At 45.4% G+C, this 19,504-nt stretch overlaps 1 protein-coding gene across 1 annotated transcript in view; it reads left to right on the forward strand.

Moving 5' to 3' along the window:
• The window catches only part of TUBGCP3 (tubulin gamma complex associated protein 3), a gene marked incomplete in the record, with an annotated part of 536,537 nt that overhangs the window by 116,125 nt on the left and 400,908 nt on the right, over nt 1-19,504 (forward strand). The window contains 1 exon segment of the mRNA XM_030201534.1: nt 12,098-12,270. Coding sequence (XP_030057394.1) covers nt 12,098-12,270 — 173 coding nt within the window.

Raw genomic sequence — 19,504 nt, forward strand, 5'->3', positions numbered from 1 at the left:
GTGATCTCGTATGGGAATTATCACAACAGAGATTTTGGTAGCAGATTATGGGTTGGGTGCTCAGTTTGATAATTTCTTCCTAAAATATCCTGTTAATTTTAGCTGATTTCTACATCTGTTGAGTTAAAAAAAAAAAAATAAAAATATGCATTGCCTTCAATGAAGAAATACCATTCTAAGGGATCCTTTTACCATGCTGCAGTAAGCACTAGCAGATGCGTACTGCAGCTTAAAAGGCCTTACCGCAGGGTATGCTCTGATATCTTAGCTAACTTCTTTATATCAAAAGTTGGCAAGCTTCAAGCGCATTTTTCTAGTACGATAAATAAATTAGATGATGTGTCCGTCTCAGATCTCTCTGGATCATGACACTCATTTGATCCCCCATTTTTCACGTCATTTCAAAAAATAATATCAAGCCTCTCCATTTATTGCTCTCTAGACCCTATATCTTCAGATTGGCTTAAAATACCCTCTCTGGGTCTGTCAGCCCACTTACACTCAATGATAGTAAAAAGTCTTACAGAAGGAATTGTTCCGAAAGCTCTTAAAGAGGCTCTGGTTAAACCCAATCTGAAGAAACCATCACTCAACCCTCTCTTTCCAAGTAACTATCGCCCAGTTTCTAACCTTACATTTTTGGCAAAGATATTGGAAACTCGTGTTCTCACAGCTTCAATCGTTCTCAGAATGTATAAATGCACTACATCCTAGTCAGTCTGGTTTCAGGCAAGGCTATAGCACAGAGACAGTACTAACAGCCCTCCTAAGTGAACTACATTCGAGACTTGAACAAGGTCATATTGCTCTGATTATCTCACTCGACCTATTTGCGGTGTTCAGTCTGATTGACCATAGCTTACTACTGAGACATCTGCGGTCATTGGGTATCTCTAGCACAGTTTATAAATGGTTTTCCTGTTTCCTTAGCAGTAGTTCTTTTAAAGTAGTACAGAATTCGTCTATTTCAAAATCCCACTCCATCTCTTGTGGGGTTCCAGAAGGATCAGTCTTATCACCACTACTGTTTAATCTGTTTGTCAGTCCATTGGCGTTGCTCATTCAGTCCTTGGGAGTTAGCTCATACTCCTATGCAGATGATTTCCTTTTGATTCATTATGTTAACCCATTGAACATAGATTTAAAGCCAGTTCAGGACTGTCTCGGTGACGTTGCTAATTGGCTCTCCAAACATCATTTGATATTAACCCATTAGTGCCCAATGTTCCCATATGGGCACTTATTATGGGAACATTGGGCACTAATAAGTTAAACCCCGATAAGACAATAGCGTCCATTTTCATTTTTTTTCATTCTGACATATAAAGCACTTCATTTAGCTACCTCATCTTACCTTGCATATCTTACTATTCCATACACACCGACATGAATGCTCTGCTCACTCACAGACAATAGACTAGTGATCCCTCCACCCTCAAGGGCTAGATGGGAATCCACATATGCCTCAGCCTTTTTCTTCTTATGCCCTTTACTGTGGAACTCCCTTCCAAAATCAATTAGGGTAGAAGAATCATACCCTGTTTTCCGTAAATCTCTGAAAACTTACTTTTACAAAACTGCTTTTGAAATATAACATTAAGATGAGAAAAGAAGACCACACAGGAATGAAATATGCTTTATATTATGCAAGGAGAAATACAACTTTAGATAATTGTGTATGACTGATGTAATGATTGTCTTTGTTATTACCTTCCGTATGGAAGTTCTATTTGTGCTGTCCTATCATAATTGAAGGGTAGGTTATTGGTAACAGTGAGAGATAGCACATCACAAATTAAATCCGGAAAATCACATTGTGGAAAGTATATGAATTTATTTGCATTCTGCAGAGGGAAATAAGTATTTGATCCCCCACCAACCAGTAAGAGATCTGGCCCCTACAGACCAGGTAGATGCTCCAAATCAACTCGTTACCTGCATTACAGACAGCTGTCGGCAATGGTCACCTGTATGAAAGACACCTGTCCACAGACTCAGTGAATCAGTCAGACTCTAACCTCTACAAAATGGCCAAGAGCAAGGAGCTGTCTAAGGATGTCAGGGACAAGATCATACACCTGCACAAGGCTGGAATGGGCTACAAAACCATCAGTAAGACGCTGGGCGAGAAGGAGACAACTGTTGGTGCCATAGTAAGAAAATGGAAGAAGTACAAAATGACTGTCAATCGACAAAGATCTGGGGCTCCACGCAAAATCTCACCTCGTGGGGTATCCTTGATCATGAGGAAGGTTAGAAATCAGCCTACAACTACAAGGGGGGAACTTGTCAATGATCTCAAGGCAGCTGGGACCACTGTCACCACGAAAACCATTGGTAACACATTACGACATAACGGATTGCAATCCTGCAGTGCCCGCAAGGTCCCCCTGCTCCGGAAGGCACATGTGACGGCCCGTCTGAAGTTTGCCAGTGAACACCTGGATGATGCCGAGAGTGATTGGGAGAAGGTGCTGTGGTCAGATGAGACAAAAATTGAGCTCTTTGGCATGAACTCAACTCGCCGTGTTTGGAGGAAGAGAAATGCTGCCTATGACCCAAAGAACACCGTCCCCACTGTCAAGCATGGAGGTGGAAATGTTATGTTTTGGGGGTGTTTCTCTGCTAAGGGCACAGGACTACTTCACCGCATCAATGGGAGAATGGATGGGGCCATGTACTGTACAATTCTGAGTGACAACCTCCTTCCCTCCGCCAGGGCCTCAAAAATGGGTCGTGGCTGGGTCTTCCAGCACGACAATGACCCAAAACATACAGCCAAGGCAACAAAGGAGTGGCTCAGGAAGAAGCACATTAGGGTCATGGAGTGGCCTAGCCAGTCACCAGACCTTAATCCCATTGAAAACCATTGCATGCTATTGTACATTTTTTAATGTGTAAACTGTTCTGGCTTGCTATGCAATAAGTGATGGTATAGTAAACAAACGATAATAGATATGTCCTCCAAAAATTTTTATAAATCCAAGTATGCTATTAACTTTGATCACATCTTCCAGCATAAATTCCACAGTTTAACTGTATGTTGACTTAACACAAATGTAAGAAACTATGGGGACTTTTTACTAATGTGCGCTAACGATTAGCGCACGCTAAATAAGACGCCCATAGGAATATAATGGGTGTCTTATCATTCAACGCTAATCATTAACGTGTGTTAAATCCATTATTGCACCTTAGTAAAAAGGATCCCTGTGTCTTTCAGTTTGCTGTTAGTTAGTTTTATGCTGTATCCCCTAGTTTTCTGTGGACCATGGAGCTGAATCAGCCATTCAGGTGGGTGATGACACAGATAGCTCTCTGAGTCTTGCAGGCTTTTCTGAGCATGCATGTGACTTTCCACAGCCATTGTCTCACAGACCCCCCTCTTTCTGTTTTTATTTCATATAAACATAGATATGGTTTTTGCAAACTCAATAAATCTCTTTCTATTCTCTGAGGTCCTTTGGTTTCCTCCATCTAAAATTTAATTTAAAAAAAATCCTACACTTGAACTTCCTTAGTGTCCCTCCGGACCGGCCCAGAATGCAACTGATAGGTTGTGCACGCCTTTTAGCAGGTGGAGACTGAAATCTCTGACTCTAGAGAGAGCCAATAAGGGCCCTGGCTAACTGTAACTAGACTCAGTATTATCAGTCTCCAGCAGGTGGAAGGTGGTGAGCCCTTTCAGTCTCTCTTCTTTCCTTTTTTACTGTCTTCTCTATTTAGTTAAAAAACAAAATCTGGTTAGGACTTTGCTTTTCTTTGCCCCGGTGTTTCTGGAGGCTGAGATCTGTGGAGATCTCACTAAGCCTCAGGGGTGTTACACTCGGGTGGCCAGGTCCCTCGCTCCACTATCCTCCCTTGGTCTCCCTGCTTTCCGGTGCTGCAGGTTGTTAGCCAGCCTTCACCTCTTTGGGGGAAGAGTGTGTAAAGGCTTTGGGAGAGGCAACCACCGTTTTGAAAAAAAAAAAAAAAAAAAAGAGAGACAAAAAGAAATCAGCTGTGTGTAAGCTTCAGCAGTGGTATTTGTAGGTGACAGCAAGCAAAGCAGCTCCGGGTCTGCCTAAGTTTTATTGAGTTTTTGTTGTAGTGGCTTGCTTTGGATTTTGAAAACCCCCCCCCACAAAACTCTACTGCCCACCATTTTGTTTTGTAGTGCTTTGACAGAGAAGTGCTGCTCTGTTTGCCTGCGTGCGGCTTTACAGTGGCGGTGGAAGCCAGTCCCTCTAGGCTTGTTTCGTCAGCATCAGCCGTGTGTGCGGTGGCAGTTAATGAGAGCGGTTTGGGTATGCTGCTGTCAGGAGTGGTGTGAAATGCCGCCATTTTGCCTCAGGCGGTAGCCAATATCAGTCCTGTTGCTCTTCAGCCTCATGGCTCTCAGCAAGCTATTTTTCCTCTTTCTGTGCCCTTGGGGGCCTCTGGGGAGGGTTTCCCGCCAGAATTTGTAGTTCAAATATATAAAGCCTTTTTATTACACAAGTCAAAGCCTCTTCCAGAGAAATTGCCTTTTTTGACCCTTCAGCCTTATCTGCTAAGCATCCTAGGGGGGCATGGAACACAGATGAAGACCTGGCTTCTGAACCAGAGCAAGATATACCTACCTTGGAGGGTCCTGAGTTGTTATGGGAGGATATTGTTCCTGAAGACCCTAGTGGCATAGATCTCGAGGGAGATTCTTGTTCCCAGGAGAGGATCCTTCGGTAGTGAGAATTTTCCATAAAGGGGCTTTACAAGTGCTCCTATCTTTGGTGGCTTCAACCTTGCATTTTGACGAGAAACAATCCTCAGTAGTAGAACCCTGTAAAGTAGATCTTCCGGTTAAGGGGATTAGGAAGCCAGGAAAAATGTTCCCTATGCATCAGGATATCTGAGATATCATTCAGGCTCAATGGGACTCCTCAGATTCTCCTTTTAGTCTAGCTCGGTTTATGGTTCGCCTTTACCTTGTACCAGATGCAGATAAAGCCCTTCTTAAACCTCCAGTAGTGGGCGCACTGGTTTCAGCGGTTACTAAGAGGAATACGGTCCTGTTAGATAGTGGCATCGTTCTTAAGGATGTTCAAGATAGGTGTATGTAGGCCCTATTGAAGATGTCTCCGCCTTGGCGGTGCAGGCAGCCATCTGTTGTTCTTTGGTTGCTAGGGCATGTTTCCGGTGGTCGGAGCGTGTTTTGGATAGAGCATCGGATGATTTGGCCTTCACAGATGCTGAAGTGGCAAAACTTGAGATGGGGGTCTGCCTTTATAGCTGACTCCTTATATGACCTGCTCAGGGCTTCGTAGAAGTCTATGGCTTTGAGTGTGGCAGCTAGACATTTGCTGTGGCTAAGGGGGTGGGCTGCTAACACGGTTCCAAATCTAAATTGAGCACGTTTCCCTTTCGGGGTTCCCTTCTCTTTGGTGAGGAGCTAGATAAAACTAGTCCTTAGTCTAGAAGCTAAGGTGCTTTGGCTCCCAGAGGACAGACACAGAACAGCGGCTTGTTCTATGCTGCCCGCTACGGAGTGGGGGTGTGATTTTCAGTGCTGTAGACCAGAGAGAGGGTCTCCTGTGCAGAGATCTCGATTTTTTTCAGAGGACTCAGTCCTTTTGGGGAGCTTGGAGAGGAGGTAGAGACTCATGAGCTTCCTTCCAGTCCTCCTCTCGCCCAGCCCATTGAAATTTTCTGGGTCCAGCCTCCAATTCCTGTGGGAGGTCAGTTAACATAGTTTTATTGGAGGTGGGCCCAGATTACCTCGGATCAATGGGTGTTAGAGGTTATTCGAGATGGGTACTCCTTAGAATTCGCACAGCCTCTTCCAGACACCTTTTTGGAATCCCTTTGTTGATCCAGGCTCAAGGTGGGCGCTATTCGAGGTACGCTGAACAAACTTCTCGATTTACAGGCTGTTTGTCCGATTCCCTCCACAGAGATCGACCAGAGTCCTTACTCCATATATTTTGTTGTCCCAAAAAAGGAGGGATCTTTCCGTCCAATTCTGGATCTCAAGGCGGTCAACCAGTCCCTCAGAGTAACTTCTTTTCTTATGGAGACGCTTTGGTCGGTCATTGTAGTGGTCCGGAGAATTTTTGACCGCACTGGATTGGACAGAGATTTACCTTCATATTCCTATTCAGCCTCTTTGTCAGCGTTATCTTCTGTTTGCGGTGCTCGGTAAGCATTTTCAATTTCGAGCTCTTTCTTTTGGACTTGCTACAGCCCCCTGTACCTTCACAAAGGTGATGGTGGTGGTGGCTGCGGCTCTACTACTACTACTTAACATTTCTAGAGTGCTACTAGGGTTACGCAGCGCTGTACAGTTTAACAAAAAGGACAGTCTCTGCTCAAAAGAGCTTACAATCTAATGGGCGAAATGTCAAGTTGGAGCAGTCTAGATTTCCTGAATAGAGGTATGGTGGTTAGGTGCCGAAGGCGACATTGAAGAGGTGGGCTTTGCGCAAGGCTTTGAAGATGGGTAGGGAGGGGGCCTGGCGTATGGGCTCAGGGAGTTTATTCCAGGTATGGGGTGAGGCGAGGCAGAACGGGTGGAGCCTGGAGTTGGAGGTGGTGGAGAAGGGTACTGAAAGGAGGGATTTGTCTTGAGAGCGGAGGTTACGGGTAGGAACGTAAGGGGAGTTGAGGGTAGAGAGGTAAGGAGGGGCTGCAGATCGAGTGCATTTGTAGGTTAATAGGAGAAGCTTGAACTGTATGCGGTTCCTGATCGGAAGCCAGTGAAGTGACTTGAGGAGAGGGGTGATATGAGTATATCGGTCCAGGCGGAAGATAAGGCATGCGGCAGAGTTCTGAACGGACTGAAGGGGGGATAGATGGCAAAGTGGGAGGCCAGTGAGGAGTAGGTTGCAGTAGTCAAGGCGAGAGGTAATGAGAGAGTGGATGAGAGTTCGGATGGTGTGCTCAGAGAGGAAAGGGCGAATTTTGCTAATGTTATAGAGGAAGAAGCGACAAGTCTTGCCTATCTGCTGGATATGCGCAGAGAAGGAGAGGGAGGAGTCGAAGATTACTCCGAGGTTGCGGGCAGAAGAGACGGGGACGATGAGGGTGTTATCAACTGAGATAGAGAGTGGAGGGAGAGGAGAAGTGGGTTTGGGAGGGAAGGAAGGTGTTTTGGTGCATCCCTACCTGGACGATTGGCTCCTCAGAGCGAAGTCTTATCAGGAGAGCCTCCAGCCTACGGATCGAGTAGTTTTAGAACATAAGCACCGCCATACTGGGAAAAGACCAATGGTCCATCAAGTTTTGGTTTCTTCAATCCTTGGGTTGTGGGTTGTCAAGAGCCGCCTGGTACCGTCTCAGTCCCTCGACTACCTGGGAGTTTCGTTTGACATGGCTCAGGGTCGGGTGTTTCTCCCTCAGAACAGGATCCGCAAGTTGCAGTCTCAGATTCAGGTGTTCCTTCGCAGACCGGTTCCCTGTGCCAGGGATTATCTGCAGGTATTGGGCTGTATGGCAGCAACAATAGAGGCACTCCCGTGGGCCAGATCCCACATGAAGCTGCTGCAAATGTCTCTCCTCTCCAGATGGTCTCTGCAGAAGAATTCCCTTCTAGTCAAGTTGCCTCTGAGAACTTGAGAATGCAGCAGCCTTCGTTGGTGGCTACAGCGTTCCAATCTGTCCAGGGGCATGCCTCTGGATCCGCCGCAGTGGACAGTGGTTACGACGGATGCCAGTCTCAAAGGTTGGGGAGCCCACTGTCTGGGTCATTATGCTCAGGGTCTCTGGTCCTGCCAGGAGGCCTCCTCCTCGATCAACCTCTTGGAGACCAGGGTGATTCGGTTGGCATTGGCAGCCTTTCGCCTTCTCATCATAGGATGCTCAGTGCTCATTCTGTTGGACAGTGCCACAGCGGTGGCATATGCCAATCGTCAGAAGGGCACGAAGATTCGTTTCCTGGAGCGGGAGCAGCCCAGCTCATGAGTTAAGCGGAGAGTCATCTGGTTGCCATTTTGGCATCCCATGTAGCCGGGACACCAAATGTTCAAGCGGATTTTCTCAGCCGGCACACTCTAGACCCGGGAGAATGGGCTTTAGGGGCGGAGGCGTTTCAAAAGGTTGTGGATTGTTGGGGACCTCCAGTCATGGATCTCTTTTCCTCAAATCTAAACGTAAAGGTACCTCTTTACTTAAGTTGCAGGAAGGATCCCAAGGCGAGCGGAATGGATGTTCTTCTGGGTCATCTAATTCAAAGAATCAAGATGCACAAAGGTCTGGTAATTCTGATAGCTATGGATTGAATTCGCAGGCCATGGTATGCCGATCTCATGCGCCTTCTTGCCGGTCCTCCGCTCAGGCTGTCGGAGTTCTACTTTGCTTAATTATATTGGAACTTGGAGGGTTTTCGAGGCTTGGTGTTCAGATCGCTACGTTTCTCGGTTTTATTCTTCCGTGATTCAGGTCTTGGATTTCTTGCAGCAGGGTTTTGATAAAGGATTGGCTTTAGCTTCTCTCAAAGTTCAGATTGTGGCTTTCTCTTGTTTTCGAGGGTGTGTTCGGGGTAAGGCTTTGTCTAATCATCTGGATATTTCTTGTTTCCTTTGGGGAAAAAGAAAATCTCTTTCCCAGCTGTGAGCTGGAATGGAGGTGGAGTCCAGTGCTTAGAGTAGTAGGGTTCAAATCCCATTGCTGCTCCTTATAATGTTGATGAACTCATTTATCTCTTCTTTGCCACAGATACATTTAAATTGTAAGCACTCTGGGGACAGGAAAGCACCTACTATAACTGAATGTAACTTGCCTTGAAATATTGAGACAGGTGTGAGCTAAATCCGGATTCCCGTGGCAGAAAAGTTTAATTACTGCTTGCAAAATCAGATTTAAAGTGACTCAAATATAGGAGGCTTAAGGAAAAGAGAAACAATAATGGGATATTTTGGAAAAAGAAGATGGCACTTTCATCCACAGGGTGTCATCTACTGAACTCCAACTCAAATAGATACTAGATAGAAATCTGGCCATAGATATCTAACATTTGGAAATGAAAGGGAAGGTGCTGTTGATGGATTTCAACCTGCCAGATATAGATTGGAATATCTGATCTACAGAATTGATAAGAAATAGATATTGTGGATGTTCTTCAAAATGCTCTGATCAGACAAGCAGTAATGCTGGTTCTGTACTCACATTTTGTCTAATGTCTGAGTGGGTTTCCACCTACACAACAATGATCCTCACATAGTGGCATTTGATATAAAAGCTAAAGCTGGTTTAAAGTTCTGTTTCCATTACATAGCTTCCCACTATTCCACAACCTGTGAAATAGTTGTGTCCATCAACCATCAGATGGAGATAGAGAACTGAAAACTGAGCTGAGACATGGCATTAAGTCCAGCTCCTCCATATTTTCTACTAGTAAAAAAGGCCCGTTTCCGAAACCAATGAAACGGGCGCTAGCATGTGGGTTTTTTTTGCATGCGTGTGTGTGTATGTGTCACAGAGTTATTTTGTGTGTGTGAGGGTGGGGTGTGTGTGCAGGTTGTTGATGTGTGTCTTTTTTTTTTTTTGTTTTGATTTTTTGCTTGGGGGGTTGGGGGATGTGCTGTGCTATGCTGGCAAAGTGGGATGGATTGGTGTGTGGCATTGAGGGTGTGTGTTGTATTTTGTGTGTGTGGTTTTGTCTGTCAAGGAGGTTTGTGGAGGGGGGGTCTTTCTGTTGGTGAAATGTAAATGTGGTTGTAGGGGGGTCAGCCTTTGCTGAGTGGTGGATTGTTTTTTCCAGTTTTTTTTTTTGTGTTGTGCTGAGGCAGCAGTGTTTTTTTAGATGGACGGAAGGTAGAGGAGCACGTTCTCGGTCTGTCGGTATTTTTTGGCCGTTTCAGGGCTGCTGTAGGGGGAACACTGGAAGAGAAATGTGCTGTGGGAAGCAGCGCTGTCTTTTTCCGTTGGGCTGGGGTTCTGGGCATCCTGGAGGTGGGAGACGGCTTGCCTGAGGACGGGGATGGTTGTTTTAAGTTGGCGGAAGGGAGAGGAGCACGGTCTCGGGCCATTGGGTGGTGATCCGGTATGTTCGGTCCATTTCAGGCCGGCTGCAGGGGAATGCTGGAACATGCGCTGCGGGAAGCTGCGCCGTCTTTTTCCGGGTGCTCGGGGAATCCCTGAGGTGGGAGACGGCTTGCCTGAGGCTGGGGATGGTTGGGCACGGCCGCTTTGGCAAAAGGGGAAGAGGAAGGGGGTGGGGAGTTACCTGTAGCTGCGTTTGAAAACGGGTATTCTTTGTTTTGTATTATTAGTTTGCATTTCTGTTGAAGAAAGAGTGGATGCCTTTTGAATGATGGAGGTGGTGCGTCGATGTGCAGTTGTTTTGTTAGTTTGGCAGCCAGTCTCCAGCGATTCCTAGGCAGGGAAGGAGTAGGGAAACACGCTCCGCGTGTTTTCCTACTCCTCCCCCTTCCTTGGTCGCTATTTGCTGCTGGCTGGGTTGCGGGTAATCCTTCCAGCTGGGCCGCAGCTTGTCCTGTTCGCCCACGTCCCAGATGGTGACGGGCATGTTGTTTTCCGGCTCCTCTGACTCCATGTTAAGCGATCCCAAATATAGTCTTTGCTATGGGCCCTCTGGCACTCTTCAATACTGGCATTAGGCATTTAAAAATTTCTCCCCCCCCCCCCCCCCCCCCCCGGTCTATTTTTGCACATACCCACAGCAGGAATATTCTTCTCTCGTTCCAGCGGTGGTTCTGTGCTCTCCGTGCTGCACAGATAATGAGCCTTTCTGCTGGGGAATGCTGCTCCCTTATTGTCACATAATTTCCTCTGATTGGTCCGTCTTACGTTGCCTAGTGTTGCCTGGGAGCGGTGTTGTGATGGTCCTTTGTGTTTCAGAATGTTGAGGGTGTTTTTTCTGATTGGTCCATCATGCGAGGGCGGGGCAGAGAGACATGGTCAGTGTTGTGGCTTCACCACCATGAATCCATGAACCCTTCAGGGAGTGACTGAGTGACTTCAGAACGTTGTCTTCAGAACGTTGAGGGTGAGTTTTATTATAGTAGATCTGCTGCAGGTGGATGGACACACTTTTCATCCTCTGGTTCTGAGTGATTAGCTCCTGTTCCAGTTGGTCATCTGGCCCCCAGTTGAGCTTTGCGGGTGACTTGAGTCTGCACAGTCACAACTGGAGGAACAAGCATCAGTTGTCGGGAGGCAAGGAGATAGGAGTCAGCTGGCTGGGAGAACAATGACTGGCCCGTAGGAGGAAGAGGCGGAGTCCAGGCCTGAGTGGCCAATTCGGTGTTGGGCGCGTGGTCAGAGTTCCTGGGCCCGGCGCCCGGAAGAGAAGTGCACTTCCTGGGACACCGGCGTTGCCCAACATGGCCGGTGTTCCCAGCAGCAACGGGGGGGCAAGAGCATCGTGCCGGTGCTGCCCCGATGGATGGCGAAGCAGGCAGGAAGAGGAGCGGGACCGTGGAGCGCCGACCCAGCCAGCCTGACTGACGCTCCTCGCTACGAAGGCGGAACCGGGGAGCGGCTTGGCCGTGGGGAGTGCGCTGCAGGTGAGGGGCGCGACAATATGTAGATTGAGATCTGTCTTGGTGTTAGGCAGAATATAAGCAATAAGTCATTCCCTCAGGTTTGTGGCCATATATGTATGTGAGTGATCTCTTGTAAAATATTGAGTGGTCTAAAAGTATGTACCACAACATGGTGCATATTGTGCTGGTGGGTGTGCATAGGTGGAGAGCATGAGCGGAGCACATCCACATATAGATAATGAAATACCTTCATTTATGCACATACATGCTTAAAATACATACCTTCATTTGCACCAGCTGTCAAGCAGATGTAAGTGATAATGCCCACATTCAAGTCACATTGTCTGCCACATTTGCTAGTATTTTATAAAAATAAGTAAGTAGGTGGCTATAAAATATTTCCAGCCTGTGGCATGGTTATAAAAATTACTCCATACTGTTCTGTCTATACTGTATTTCGGGGGGTCTACGTGGGCTGCAGGCATGTATATTAACATTCTGTAAAGCAGTCTTTATTTTTCTGGGTGCATTTTCTTGATTTGAGTAAGGACCCTGTGGCCTTTCAAATGATATGGTATAGTTAAATGGATTGCTTTCTTTTAATCACTATAAAGGTATTTATTTTCCTCTTGTTTTAGACAATCTTGTCAAAACCCTGCAATGGGAGACACTCTTCGGCAGCAGTTGGGGTCACGGCTTGCATGGACTTTGAATACTGGCCAGACTGCCTTACAAACATCTACCTCAAAAGTTTTTCTGAACACATACTCACGTAATGCGTCACGGACAAGACGAGACGGGGATACTAGTGGTGAGGAAAAGATGTCTTGATGCTAAGCCTGTTTCTAAGAAAACATCTATTTTATGTTGCTAATAATGATATAATAGAACTTGCCTAATTTTGATTACTATAGGATAGGGCTTGCCCACTGTTCGTAGCTGTAGTTGGAATCTCATTGTGTTATATTTAGCATTTTAGGTGTTAAGGAAGATATTTTGAGTGTCACTTCACTTTAAGCAGCTCATTTTGTGTAATGCATATTTACATGCAATGAAATATTTTAGTTTGCATTTAGAACTATAAATTCCAAAGCAGTTTCTGCAGGTAGAAAGCATTTTACCTCCACAATCTGCTATCTGAAAACATGTAGCTAAAAGTGTATGGGTGCGTTAAGAGGCATCCATGGTGGTGGTGGGGAATTTGTTGGGGTAGTGACTAAAGCAGTGTTTGTTCTATGTTAAAAGTAAATGTGTTTAGCTGTGGAAGTACCCACAGAAAAAGGAGGTACGGATGTTTGTGGATACTTTTTTTTTCTCTTTGGGCAATTTACAAAACAAAGTTACATATATGCTTTTACTCTGAGAAATGATGTAACGTCTGCAGGTAAAATGTACCACCAAATTTTTGAACATATTCTGAGAGTATGAAATTTCCTTCTTATTTGGGAGTGATAGTGTTCCCATAAAGGCACGTTTTCAGTAAGGACACAATTTTGTGTTAGGTCTAATTTTTGAATAATAAATAGATAGCTATAGGACACAAAGGATTAATTCTCAACATACAGTAATTCCAAACAAATGGAGCAGGCTCCAGAGATTAAGCCTTGCACTTGTAAGTACACATGACTGGTACATTGAAACCGTGAATGGCTCATTAAATCAGTTTTCATGCTTTTTATTGCTCCATTTAGTTGATAATGTATTGAAAATTAAGATCCTTTCAGGCTCATTTTCAAAGCACTTAGTCTCCCAAAGTTCCATAGAAACCTATGGAACTTAGCCTCCTAAAGTGCTTTGAAAATATGCCTCTTTGTATCCTATAGCTTTCTGTTTATTATTGGACTTTTGCTTAGGACTTAATTGTGGTGATTTTTTTATTTTTTGGTTTCCCTATTTTCGTGTGTAGACTAATTTTTGCAGATACAATAGTATGGATCTTTTAAGAGGATATTTGCAGTAGAGGCAGAATATTTGATCCCCTTTATTCAGTACACAAGTTTTACTGTATGCCTTTCTTCTTGGTGATGTAGTGTACTTTGAGCTAAATCAGTTGGAAATCTGATAAAATACAGAGCTCTTTACATTAAATTATGTTTTAAATATTCCTGTATATATTGGAAATTATTCTGTTGTCTGCTTTTGTAAAAATTTATGAAACCACAAGGGTTAAAAGTTTTCTGTAGTTTCCAAGTTTTGATAATGGTTCACTTCGATGTAGTACTACTTCTTGAGGAATCGGCAGTATTGCTAACTACTCTTAATTGCCGTATAGATAATAGTTGATTAAGAAAATAGAGGAATCTTGTGCAGTAATATGGCATCTCTTACCTTTGACAGGCTATTGCTTTCTAAATGGGCATTACTTATCTTCCATTTCCATAATTTCAGCATGGGACGAAAACTAATTAACATTATCAGTGTACTTTATCCATATGTCTGCCTCTGGCTACACAGCATTTCTTGTTATCATCTGCACTGTTCCATGGGAATTCAGAACTATGGGAAGCTGAGAAAACTGCTATTTTATTGCTCCTTTAGTGTTAAATACCCTCAAACTACTAATAATCTACTCCTTAACACTGATCCACTTAACAGTAACCACCCCACTTGCAGAAAACATCATACCCATACTACACAATCATCATGGATTGATCAAATACATCACACCTCAGCAAACTGACAACCTAAACAAAGGAAGAACACTTACATGCAAACAACCACAACAGAAGGGAAAGAAGGGCCCAAACAAACTCACCTCAACAAAGAAACGACAACTAACAAAAGTCCACTTAACACCAAACACAGAAGACCCATTCCAAACAATCCAAGTGGGCTATGTCAACGCCAGATCCGCTGTAAATAAAACAGCAATACTAACAGACTGGATCATGTCAGAAAACCTTGACCTACTCTTCCTCACTGAAACTTGGATCCATGACCAAAAGGACCCTATAATTCTAGACCTGTGTCCTCCAGGATACAAAATCACACACTGGACCAGAAAAGAAAAGAGAGGCGGAGGCATAGCACTAATCTATCGATCCCACTTTATCACCAAAACCACTGCTGAGTCCATAACACCTCAACTTGAAATTGCCTCAATCAGAATCCACAACAAAACCCTACGCGATCATTTGAATTGTGTCTTGTTTTACATATCTCCAGGTAATTGGAACGAAGGCCAAACCAACTTCATGGACTTCATCTCAAACACTTGTGTAACCAACTCCAATACATTAGTACTAGGAAACATCAACCTTCAATTAGAAGACCCAAACTCAATCAACACACAAGAAAGTAAGGAATTTCTCCGTTTATGTGATCTCAAATGGCCACAAATGCAAGCAACCCACGTCAAAGGGCACACACTTGATCTCATCTCACACAAACTTTCAACAGACCAGAACCTAACAATAACAAATACGAAATGGACAGAGACACCCTGGACCGACCACTACAAACTAAACTTATCCCTACATTGGTGGAAGAAGAGTATACAACGAATACTAGAACACACATCCTACAGCACAAGAGGTCAAGTAGACATGAAATCATTCTGGCAACTAATATACAATAACAAATGGGCAACACAAACATATACTACCTCATAGAATGGGATAAAAGATGCAAAAGCATACTAGATGAAATTGCGCCCTTACGAACAAGAACCCTACGCAAGCATAACTCGACACCATGGTTCAATGATGAACTGAAAAAGTTAAAAACACAAACCAGGAAACTCGAACAAGCATGGAATAAAACAAAAGATGAACATACCCTCAACACATGGAAACAAATACAAAGAAAATACAAATACGCAATAAGACAGTCCAAAAGATCATACTATAAAACCAAAATAGGGACAGATTACAAAGACATGAAGAAATTATACCAACTCGTGAACAAACTCCTAGACACCAACTTGGTCACTACCACGAATACAGACATCCTATCTGCAGATAAACTTGCAAAGTACTTCAATGAAAAAATTGTAAACCTATGCAACACGCTACCTCAGAACAACACCGACTTTGAAAACTTCCTTAATTAATTGGACCCAACCATTAGAGAATACCCGGCAGATCGGACCTGGTTAAACTTCGCCCTCCTTACCGTCAAAACAGTTACCCAGGCGAGTAATAGGTTTTCCAACACTCACTGTAAAGTAGATACCTGTCCCAGCTACCTAATGGGCAAATGCATTTCAACTAAATCTCAAAAAAGAAAAAACTCATTGTCTCATCCTCTCATCCCAACACAGCACGGACATCCCCAGAAGTAACAACACCCCAGATCACACCCTTCCTATCTCAGACAGCTTGAAAATCCTCGGCGTTACAGTGGACTGTAACTTAACACTAGAGAGCCAAGTGGCATCCACAACAAAGAAAATGTTCCACTCAATGTGGAACTCAAACGCGTGAAGCAATTCTTCCCGAGGGAAACATTTCGCAACCTGATACAATCAATGATACTAAGCCACTTAGATTACTGCAATGGAATTTATGCGGGATGTAAAGAGCAAACCTTAAAGAAACTTCAGATCGCTCAAAACACGGCAGCTAGGCTTATATTTGGTAAAACGCGATTTGAAAGCGCAGAACCCCTCCGCGAAAAACTACACTGGCTCCCAATCAAAGAATACATCGCCTTCAAAATCTGCACCCTGGTTCACAAAATCATCTACAGAGAAGCCCCGAGTTACATGAAAGACTTGATCGACTTACCAATTAGAAATACATGCGAATCTTATCTAAATGTGCACTACCCAAGCTGCAAAGGACTTAAATACAAAACAACCTACGCATCTAGTTTTTCCTACATAAGCACACAACTGTGGAACGCATTACCAAAAGCCTTGAAAACAACGTACAACCACCTAAACTTCCAGAAATCACTAAAAACCAACCTGTTTAAAAAAAGGCATACCCTACCAATCCAACTTAAATGCCTAATCTTTGCAACACAACCAAACTAAAGCACGTAATGGACATAACACAACTCTTCTGTTCTTCGATTCCCTAATGTGGCTGTGCCACATGAACTTGATCTTACCACAACATCACCCTGTATTTGTTCACACCAGAGCCTGCAAAGGCCTCTCCGGTACTATGTAAGCCTCATCGAGCCTACAAATAGGTGGGAAAATGTGGGATACAAATGTAACAAATAAATAAATAAATATTTGTTGGATGAGGCCTCTGCAAAGTCATATACCTGAAAGGCTGGAAATAGAGATAGTAGTTGATAGTACTTCCCACTTCTATTTATTTACTAGTAAAAAAGGCCCATTTCAGAAAGCAATGAAACTGGCGCTAGCAAGGTTTTGAGCGATCAGCGCGTTCGCCGGTATGCGAGCCCTGCTCCCCGCCCCCATGTGCTGCAGCGCACACGCCTACCTGCACCATGATGGGCAGTCGCAGCGAGTCCTTGGCGATGCTGTGCCCGCATTTCTTGCACGAACCTCGGCTGCTCTTGGGTTGGCGAGGCAATGCCATTCGTTCAGTGTCAATGCTCCGCCCTCGACGTCATCACGTTGTGACGCGAGGGCGGGGCAGACACTAAACCGGATATCTATGCCACCTCAAGTTTCCGGCTGAGGGTTCATTAGAACGTTGGAGGTGCATTTTATATATATAGAGATTATGACATTCTCCGAGGACAAGCAGGCTGCTTGTTCTCACATGTGGGTCGATGTCTGCGTCGGCCCAGGAATCGGCATTTTGCAAGCAAAAAAAAAAATTAAAAGTTTTGCCAGAGTTCTGGCGCGCGTGAAGCATGCACCGTTCATGCGCAGACTAATTTCCCGTCCGCCGCGTGAGCATGCCCCTTCATTTTTTCTTATTTCGCGTTGAGGTGTGGCCGCGTTCGTTTCTGCTCCTCTTCAGGCCCAGGAAGAGTCTTCACTCTTTGCGAGTTCATTCGCTTCTTTTTCTTTTCTTATTTTTTTCTTATAAGATTAAAAAAAAATAAGGTTCCCTTAGTTTCCCTTAGTTTTTTTTCACCTATTTTAAGTTTTCTTTCTTTTTCGTCACGGTTGGCCTTATGGGTGCGTGGTCGGGTTCTCCCCTTTTCTCTTTGTGGCTTTTTCTTTTTTTAGGCACAATCGCGTCTTTTGATTTTGCCGAAGCCGTTTTTCCTTCCATGTCATTGAAGACACCCAGCGGCTTCAAGCGTTGTACTCGGTGCAACCGTACGATCTCAGGTACCAATACCTACGCTTGGTGTATCCAGTGCCTTGGACCCGACCATAGCCCAGTCGCTTGTAGTCTGTGCCTTCGTATGAAGAAACGGACCCAAGCATCTCGAGAGGCCCAGTGAGAAAAACTTTTTGGGGCTCAGTCCGGTCCTTCCACATCGAATTTGACATCGGTACCGAGGTTGGCGTCGTTGGCGTTGACATTGAAGGGAGCATCGACGTCGGGGAGAGAGGTAATAGCTGCTTTGAGACCAACTTGTGCTGGGAACAGTGAGGTGTCGAGTGGATCTCCACCTGCTTCGAGGTCTCCTGTTATGCAGGCCCCCCGGGACCGGCCTTTGTCTGACCTGGTCCCGAAGAGGCATGAGGATTCCACGTCCTCCTCGGTACTGAGGAGTCTTGATGACGAGCGTTGAGCGAAAGCTAAGATGCACCGTCATCATTTTCCTTCGACACATGGTACCAGGAGCTCTGGGACGTCGAGAGAATTGGCACCTGAGAAGCGTGGGCGCCGAGAGGATCGCTCCCCATCGATACAGGAGGTGCCGATGTTTCGGTCTCCCAGCAGCCCGATGCCTGTTCCCGAGCCTCCACGGGTTCTGACACTGCTTATCCCACCGACCCCGCAGTCTTCTCCGATGGCGGCTCTCGACGAGCGCGTCCGGGCTTTGTTTCCAGAACGTCTGGAGGGACTGCTGCGTCAGTCAGCTTCGTTGTCGGGGGTGCTTGCACCTTCTGTACCATCTGCTGCAGCGGTGTCTGGCCCTTTACCTGTGGTGAGGTCCCCGACTGCGATGCCGCCTGCAGCATCGACTTTGGCTGCCACCCAGGTCGATTCCCCTTCGACATCGGTAGAGGGAGCTTCGCCGCAGTCGGACAGGGCATCAACCTCTCAACATCGCCATAGAGGACATCGTTCCTCGGCATCAAGGCAGGTCCAGTGTCAAAGTACCTTAACTCAGGTTTTATCCGACACTGAGCAGGAGCGTTCATGGGAGTCAGGTGAGGAACCCAGGTGCTTTTCTTCTGATGCGTCCTTTGGGAGGTTGAGGATGAGCCCAGGACTGAGATGCTCGAGGTCTTGGATTATTGTTCTCCACCTAAAGTAGCTGTGACAGTTCCTCTGCATAAGGTACTGAAGGAAGTCCTTATGCGAAACTGGTCAGTCCCTCTGTCTCTCCCCGTGGTCCCGAAAAAAGCTGAATCCCAGTATTGTATCCACGTTGAACCTGGGTTGATGAGGTCTCAGTTACCCCACAATTCCATGGTGGTGGACTCCGTCCTCAAGAGAGCCAGGATTACTAGAGACTATTCTTCAGTGCCCCAGGCAGATAAGCTAGGACTCTTTATTCTTTTGGGAGGAAGACATATCAGGCCGCTATGCTTGCTGCCAAGATCCAGTCATACCAGCTCTTCACAAGCGTACACTTGCGGGACTTGATACGTCAACTGTCCAGTTTGGGTTGATGCACTCCCTATGGAGCTGGCCGAGCCTTTTCGCCAAGTGGACAGGCAGCAGAAGGCGTGTCGAAAGTTCCTGGCCTGTAGAATCCAGAATTGCTGCTCAGGGTATATTGATGTGCAGACTCTCATGGCTGCGTGTCTCTGACCTGGATCATTCTGTTCACAGCGGATGGCGGATGTTCCTTGCCGGAGGGACAACCTTTTTGGTGAAAAAGTAGAGGATCTTGTTGATCAGATCAAGAAGCATAATGATGCTGTGGATTCTCTCTCCCACCGGGTGCCTTCTGCTACTGGCTCCTTATCTAGGAGGTATTTTTTGTGGGAAGAGGAGTGTTCCCTATTCCTATTCTGTTTGTAGATACACTCCTGCTTTTCGGCAGCC

Source organism: Microcaecilia unicolor, chromosome 4 (genome assembly GCF_901765095.1).
Source record: "Microcaecilia unicolor chromosome 4, aMicUni1.1, whole genome shotgun sequence".
NCBI classification, from domain to species: Eukaryota; Metazoa; Chordata; class Amphibia; order Gymnophiona; family Siphonopidae; genus Microcaecilia; species Microcaecilia unicolor.